The following is an 8196-nucleotide window of genomic DNA, read 5'->3' as shown; positions in this document are numbered from 1 at the left end:
ATTTAATGACTCATCATTCTCATACCTATAATCTTGTCTTCATTCACAGTGACTGAATTTCTTTCCAGGAAGAAAGAACAAAAGCACAATTATATAGGAGTAAATATGTAACTAAAAGAGGTGGTGGGTGTGGGTGCAGGCCTTGCCTACACAACAGGCAGGCATGAGTTTTAATCTCTTAAGGGAAAAAAATGAGTTTTGTTTTTTGTTGTTTGTTTTTTGAAATAAAAAAAGCCTACATTTCTATGCTCATTAGCTAACATTTAGCTAGAAGCATCACCAATCATTAAATTAATTTTATAACCAGCTTAGCAGAAGCTGTTTCCATGACAACAGACAATGTATGAGAAGGTTAAAAAAAGTTAATGGAATTTGTAGTGATCTTAATAATGCTTTATGGAAATCATTCATTAATTTGATTTTCTTATTGCTCAGGCTTCCATGACAACTGCAGAACTGGTTGATATTGGGAATAATGCATTTTGAGAGCTCCAAAGTGTTTTTGCCCTAAGGGATTGAGACAGAGATTTGGTAATCCCTCCCCACTCTTCCTTATGAGGTGAATATGGGAAGGGATCACTGTAAAAGACCCTCAGATTACCTCAGACTGACCAAGGAAAGTCAGCCTTCAGAAGGTTTCGTCAGAGCAGCAGGCACAGTGTATCCTTATTTTCTTCTGGAATCCACATCAATAAATTTGCTCATGAATTAAATGTTATGTGAAAAAAAAAGAGGAATCATGCAGCTTCCAAGGTTTCTGAACTAAGCCACAGGGTAGCTGATCGTGAAAAAGACTGAAGGATGAGCAATGGGTAGAGTATGGAAATAAAGGATTCTATTTTAGAAATACCTTCATCTTCAAAAAACTCAAATTGTCTTACATCGTGATTGAACATTTTAAGCCCAAATAATACAGCTCAGTCAAGAGACTATTTCATGAAGACATGGCCATGGTTTTTTGTCAATTTAATATTGGGTCTGGTACCCAGAATATGATCTTATTATCATTTGAAAGAACTACTTACCAATGTTGAGGGCTTTTTTAAACTTATTCTCAACCTAGTTTTTATTTTTTTAAAAGTAAATCATATGTAGATATTTCATAATCAACAAATTGTGTTGCTTTCTGAACAGATTTGGACTCTATTTGTTTTTGTATTTTGAATGATCTGTTTCCCAGGATCACCTGATTTTGTGTGTGTTGTGAACAAGTTTGAATCACATTTCTTTGTGTCAGTGTGAGGGTTGCAATTACACTTGGCATGCCTTTTAAAATTATTATGAACCTCCCTGAGGTGTCTTTCCCACCTTTAAAATTCTATTAAAGAGCCAAGACTTTATCAAACAAAGCTATGCATAAGTAAAAAACAACACCCAAATGCTGACAAAATTAGTAAGCACTAAACAATTAATATTAACATAGACTTAAAAATCATATGCTACTGTTTTCAGTATGACTATGGATTCAGTGGAATTTAGAATTAAATTTTGAAGGAGAAGGTAAACTGTTCCAAGTCATAGAAATGTTACTTACAAGAATAAATTTGGGGAAGATATTAAATCATTTATGCTACCATAAAAACTTAGAGATAAAATAGAATTCCTAATCCAATATATTGCCAATATGGCTGCACTCCATTGATGACCTTTTCTAAAACCTTATCTCACATCTGATGAGATCTTACTCAGATAACAACTGAGTCCCAGGTACTTGCTTCAAAGTCTTCTTTGGAAATTATACCAAGACAGAACAAATTTTAAAATCTTGAATTATTTTGATATATTATTGATGCTTTCTGATCTTTTTTTCTATATGGTTGCTTCTCTCAATGAAAATTCTATTTAATGTCAGTGACAAGGATTGATCCCTTGATCTAGGGAGGACTGATCCTTCAAGTGACACTAGCTTTCTTCAAAGCATTAACCAGACATCAGTTCCACACAGAGCTGAGTAGAGTTACCAAGGTGTAGGTTGTACCTCCTAAGATCACTTATTTACATGATCTTTATTATTTGAAGGTTTTGAAACAATTTTCTCTTCCTTGCTAGAAAATTACATGTGCAGATGAGTGTAGGAAGCTGAAAGGGATCCATTGTCCATGCTTGTCCATGGGAGGGAACTCAGGATCAGACAGTGTATGACTTGTTAGGAATTTGCACCAGGATTGATGTAGGAAATTTAGAGAGAAAAAACAACAGCATCAGATACTTCAAGATTTAGGGACATTGCTGTTTCTCATGGGAACTGTTTACCTTCTAATAGAGGGTACATAGAAAACAGGAACTGGAAGGAAATTTGAAGAGTATGGATATGCTAAGTGAACACCATTTCTTTATATACTACCACCACCTACAAGAACAATGATAATAACTAATCAAGAATCTGACAGTTGCCTTGTGTGGGCATAAGGCCAATAGAAGTTAATTAGCAGGAACATATAGAATGGCTGTGTCAAAACTTGGGTTAAAATAAATCATCTAAACAAACTCTTGGAGGTTTCTAAGAGTTGGGCATGTCTCTATATTTAACTTGTTAAAATCTATAATAACCTGCCATTGGGGACTTCTCCTGAAGGATGAAAACACCCTGTGGTGACTATAGTAAAAGTAAGTCTTAGTAAGGGACCATCTGTGACACTAAATATGCTGTAATTACCAACAATGACACATACCTGTAAATTGTACCCCTTCTTCCCAAATTCATATGTTGAAATCTCTTTCCAAATTCATATGTTGAAATCCTAACTTCTAATACCTCTGAATATGACCTTATTTGGAGATAGGGTTTTGACAGAGGTAATAAAGTTAAGATGAGGTCATTGCAGTGGAACCTAATCATATTTGACTGATGTCCTTACAAAAATGGTAATTTAGACATAGAAATGGCCATAGAAAATTAACAGAGGTAAAGAGAAGATGGCCATTTATATGCCAAAGACAGAGGCCTGGAACAGATCCTACCCTCATGGCCCTCAGACGGAGCCAACACTACCAACACCCTGATTTCAGAATTCAACTTTCCAGAACAATGAGAAAATACTCTGTTGCTTAAGCCACTCAGTCTGTGGCACTTTGTTACAGCAGCCTAGCAAACTAATACAGCCCCCAACCATCTCATTGAGGACCAAAGCCATTGGTCCTGGCCAGAGCCTTAAGCTTCATTGTTTTTTCTTTGTTAGGGTTGCCGGTGTAAGAATGGGAGACTAGAAAGAAGATAAAATGTAAGATCCCAGTTAGAGGGTGTGTCAAGCTAATTAATGATAAGGTGGAACAGAAATGCAGAGCCATTGGAGTTTGATTACTCTCATGGTTTATTAATATTCAGATTGAAAAAGGAGCCTTAGAGCCATAAGTAATGCTAATTGGCACATTTGCTTTATTTATTTATTTTCAAAACAAACTGGGTTTTTAATTTTTTTTCCTTTTGTTCATTCCATCACATTGAAAAGGAAAAGAAAAATGGTTTTGAATTCACTCGATATTTTGGACTCCTCAGATGAACGGAACATTGCACACACACTTGGAACAGAGAGAGATAGAGAGGAAAGTGGACTCCCACAGGGCCACATGCACCAATTCAAAAAACTTGGATACAGTGCAAGAATTTCCCAAAATGATTGGATCATCATTACCAAAAACTCGCCATAACAACACCAAGAAACAAAAAATGTTTAAGCCACACTGTTTGACTTGGGATCTTTCCTGCTTATTTTTTTTTTAAATGTTTGCCACATAGAGAGAAAGAGGGCTAGTGGGTGGGAGAGGACGGACTCACAGACGTGAGCAGGACAGGAAGGGCAACTTCAGAGTGGTGCTGAGAAGAGGGTGGGGAGAGACAGGGTCCAGGAGAGGGGAGGGCGGGGACGTGGAAAGCCATTTCTTAAGAGTTCAGGCATGTTCTTGGTCCGCCTCGAGTTCTTCTCCTTTACCCTCATCCTGCCGGGCACTTTCCTTAGGTTTGGTTTCATCTGCAGCTTCTGAGGAAGAAAAGATGGGAGGGTTGGGGAGGGGAGAAGAGTTAGTATATTTTCTCATCTGTTCACATGATAGTGCAATGCATTTCTTTTTTTCATACAATTTCACAAGCACTTTAAGATGAAAGGAGATTGCTGTCTTAGTAATATAATTTCCAAGTTCAGGAGAGTTACTTCCAGAAGGTTGTTAGGTGACACATATGAAGAGCTCAGGAGCTATGATATTGGGAGCAAGGAGCCCACACAGAAATTACCATTGTCTTTAATCTCTCAGCCTTACAATCAAAGTATCCATGTATAAGCTCTTAACATTGGGAATCAACAATAATCTTGTATATTTTTTCATTAGTGTCAGACTAATTGTGACAAATACTTTATGTGGATCATTGAACAGTCATCCCCACTCTCTCATCCCTTATTTCTAGTATTATAAAAGCTGGAAAATGAAATACTTGAATTTCTAGCCCCTTAAAGCTAAAGCTGTCAAAGCACACTTGTCTTATGAATAAGTGAATTCAATGGGAATGTTTGGAGTGTTTGTAGAAGACTGTAAGCTATTTCCTAATTGCAGTCATTTTAGTAAGACTATCTACTACTACTCATAAATATTTTTAAAGGCCAAAACCTTCCAAAATGACCATTATTAACCATTAAAGACACAACATACCAATCATATTTTCCAGCAAAATTTTTTCTATGAGACTAACTAAATTCTGATCATCATAATACTTTATGTACCAGCAGCATTCCTCATGGATTACAGAAATTTAGTATGCTAATGAATCATTTAATGTTCTGCCAAAAGAAAGTTTCCAGATTTATTTTAGTGAGGGCCTTCTATAGCAATTTGAAATATTTTTAGAGAATTTAGTTAGCTCCCCAGCCTTGCCCAATGTATTTAGTGCCCTCTTCAAATTACAAAAGAATAGAATATTGATTTGAACTGTTCAGAAGAATTAACGGTAGGAGCAAAATAATACTTCAAAACTCTCTTCCTAAAATAAAATCTTAGGAGCTAGTATGTATGATTTGAGGGATATTAAAACATTCAAAATAAAAGGTGGACATAGGTTGGGTAAGGTGAGAAGAATTATATATTTGTGGAATTAAGGTGAGAAGAATTCAAAAGAGGAAAACAGTCATACTTTCTGTCCCCCATTGGTGTGCAATCAGGTTAAATCCCCCCCAATTTCCCCACTTTCTATTGACATTTTTGCCTGGGCCTAGGGGGAAAGGTGACACTTGACATGCATCTGTTAATTGAAGTTGCTACTATTTTCTATTAAAAGAGCTTCAATACCTACATATTCTCTCCTCAAATGCTTCAAAGTATTTGAAACATAATTATTTATTTATTCAATAAATTTGTATCAAGCACCTGCAATGTGCCAAGCATTTTTATAAGTATTGAGAAGAAGCAGTGAAGAAACAATAAATATCCTTGTTCTTGTTTTAGCCTTTCATAATAAACTTTTAATGAACAATGAAATCTATAATCATAATATGTCAACAGTGAGAAGGACCTTTAAGATCATCCATCAGTAATTTTAAACCATAACTCTTCAAGGTCAATAACAATATCTATTTTGCTCAACTTTGAACAACTAGCTCCTGCAGGGAAGGCCCTCAATTAGTATTTATTGAATGCAAGAATGAATGGACATACTTATTTCACAGATGAGGAAACTAAAGTCCAGGAAAAGGAAGATATTTTCCTTAAATCATTAGATTTGCTCATGACCAGGTTTTCCCATTATATCAGGTTGCCATACTCAACCAGAGGGGCTTCAGCTCAAATCCATTTTATCAATTCAGCACTGGAAACTAAGTACCTAGAGTCCACAGGTTTTGAGTGACCTACAAAACTTCCATGATTAAAAACAAATTGTTGTTCCAAAATCTATATAATAAAGAGCCAGGGTTGTAACAACTGAAGGCTCGACCAGACCAGAAGTCAGTGCTGAGTTGCCTAGGGAGTCTAAACCGGCAGTCGGACATTCCCCAAGGGGCCCCCAATTGGAGTGGGTGCAGTTTGGGCTGAGGGAACTCGCCCCTCCGTGCATGAATTTTGTGCACTGGGCCTCTAGTGTAAAATAAAAGTCATATAATTAAAACCGATAAAGTTCAGTTAGATGACTACAAAAGGTAACATGCCAGTCAGTTAGCTGGGATTCAAGTCAGCTGAACACATACAATAATATATACATATTTTATATGAGATGAGAGTGATTTTATACTTGTTTGATGTTATTGAATATTAAACAAAGGGGTTATTTTTGTATTAGATAAAGGGACAACCAGTTAGTAAAAATAGAGTGTGTCAAATCAGTGGATTCAATTAAATTCTTATAGACCAAATTATGGGGAAATTATGGGGAGGAGAAAATCTAAAGTAACAATATTTTATAACCACAAAAGTGAGGTAAGCTAAGAACTCATAGCAATATTTCTTTAAAAAAGTAAACCTACATGCAAATGAAGAAAATAGGCAATCAGATGTGAACAATATGCCTGCTCTAGTTAGAGCCACTTAAATGGGAGACTGCATATGAGTTTGATAAAGGTTTGAACCTCAGACAAAGGGAAATTTATTGAGAACAGAACCTGAGTTATAGATAAACAGGTCCATTTGAGCCTTAATGTCAGCAAGAACTTCTGGAGATTGCTAACTTCCTCTTTCTTTCACTGATGCTGACTCTAGACAAGTCATTGTAGTTAATAAATCATGTTGACCATATGGTTGTATATCTATATTTTCTTACCTGTTCTATTCAGCAGCCTCTCTGCCTAGAAAGAATCATGACTTATGACTTCCCAGGCCCCTAAAGCACTTAGTTACAGCTAACAAATTTGACCCTGACTCTATGCTCAGAACATTCTACATATTTCATTCTATGTCATTTTATATACTAGTAATTCTCACAGGTACCTTAATCATCCAATTTTATAGGTGGGAAACTGAGGCACAGTAAGATGAAAGAACTTTCCTAAGGCCACACTGTTTATGAATGGCAGCAAGGAATTCTAACCTAGGACAGAGCCATCTAGTCAGCTTCTACTTTAGATTGCTCTTTCTGCCTTTAACTTTGCCCAAGAAGAGTGGGTGTTCACAGAGTGGGAGCTAGAGGAGGGAGTCTACAGGTATGTAAGCCTGGGGCCTATAAACTCTAAAAACAGATCTTGGTAAAAGCTGCTCAGAATGGAGGGAAGAATCCTGATTAGTTTTATCTATCTTATATAATAAAGAAGTAATTTGCAAATTGACCATCATTCCAACACACAAGATGGCTGCTCCCATGTGGTCAAAGATGGCTGCCCTCATGTGGACACAAGATGGCCAGCAGGGGAGGGCAGTTGTGGGAGATCAGACCTGCAAGGGAGGGCAGTTGGGAGCGACCAGGCCAGCAGGGGAAAGCAGTTAAGGGTGACCGGGTCGGCAAGGGAGGGCAGTTAGGGGTGACCAGGCAGGCAGGGGAGGGCAGTTGGGGGAAATCGGGCTGGCAGGGGAGCAGTTAGGCATTGATCAGGCTGACAGGCAGAAGCAGTTAGGGCAGGCAGGCAGGCGAGCGGTTGGAAGCCAGCAGTCCCGGATTATGAAAGGGATGTCCAACTGCCAGTTTAGGAGGATGTCCGACTGCTGTGGCATTAGGCCTAAACCGGCAGTCAGATATCCCCCGAGGGATTCCAGATTGGAGAGGGTGCAGGCTGGGCTGAGCCCCCCCCCCCCCCCCGCACGAATTTCATGCACCGGGCTTCTAGTCTATATAATAAAAGCCTAAGCGACCATTACGGCAGAATGACCAGTCACTATGATGCGCACTGACCATCAGGGGGCAGACACTAAATGCAGGAGCTGCCCCCTGGTGGTCAGTGTGCTCCTACAGGGATAGCACCACTCAGCCAGAAGCCAGGCTCACAACTGGCGAACGCAGCAGAGGTGGCAGGAGCGCTAAGGAGCAGTGAGCCTAGTGGTAAGGAGCAGCAAGCAGGCGGGCAGTAAGGAGTGAGGGGTCCTAGACTGTGCGAGGGCGCAGGCCGGACTGAGGGACACCACCCTCCAGTGCACGAATTTCATGCACCAGGCCTCTAATATAATATAAAATCTTGTCTTGGTACTTTCTGGTGTTAATTGCATAATTTTTAAATGCTAGAAATTAGTTAATATGTACAGTAATCTTTAGTATTTTGTGCAAAAACTATGATCATCATGATGAGTGTCAAA

At 38.4% G+C, this 8196-nt stretch overlaps 1 protein-coding gene across 1 annotated transcript in view; it reads right to left on the bottom strand.

Moving 5' to 3' along the window:
• Window positions 1-3293: 3293 nt before the first annotated feature.
• Window positions 3294-8196, bottom strand: part of GAP43 (growth associated protein 43) — a 96503-nt gene continuing 91600 nt past the window's right edge. The window contains exon 3 of the mRNA XM_006096843.2: window positions 3294-3977. Within this exon, the coding sequence (XP_006096905.1) occupies window positions 3889-3977 (89 nt within the window). The 3' untranslated portion in view covers window positions 3294-3888. The remainder of the gene's footprint in view (window positions 3978-8196) is intronic.

The sequence above is a fragment of the Myotis lucifugus genome, unplaced genomic scaffold (genome assembly GCF_000147115.1).
Source record: "Myotis lucifugus unplaced genomic scaffold, Myoluc2.0 scaffold_188, whole genome shotgun sequence".
Lineage (NCBI taxonomy): Eukaryota > Metazoa > Chordata > Mammalia > Chiroptera > Vespertilionidae > Myotis > Myotis lucifugus.
This window is presented reverse-complemented; position numbering and strand designations above follow the sequence as displayed.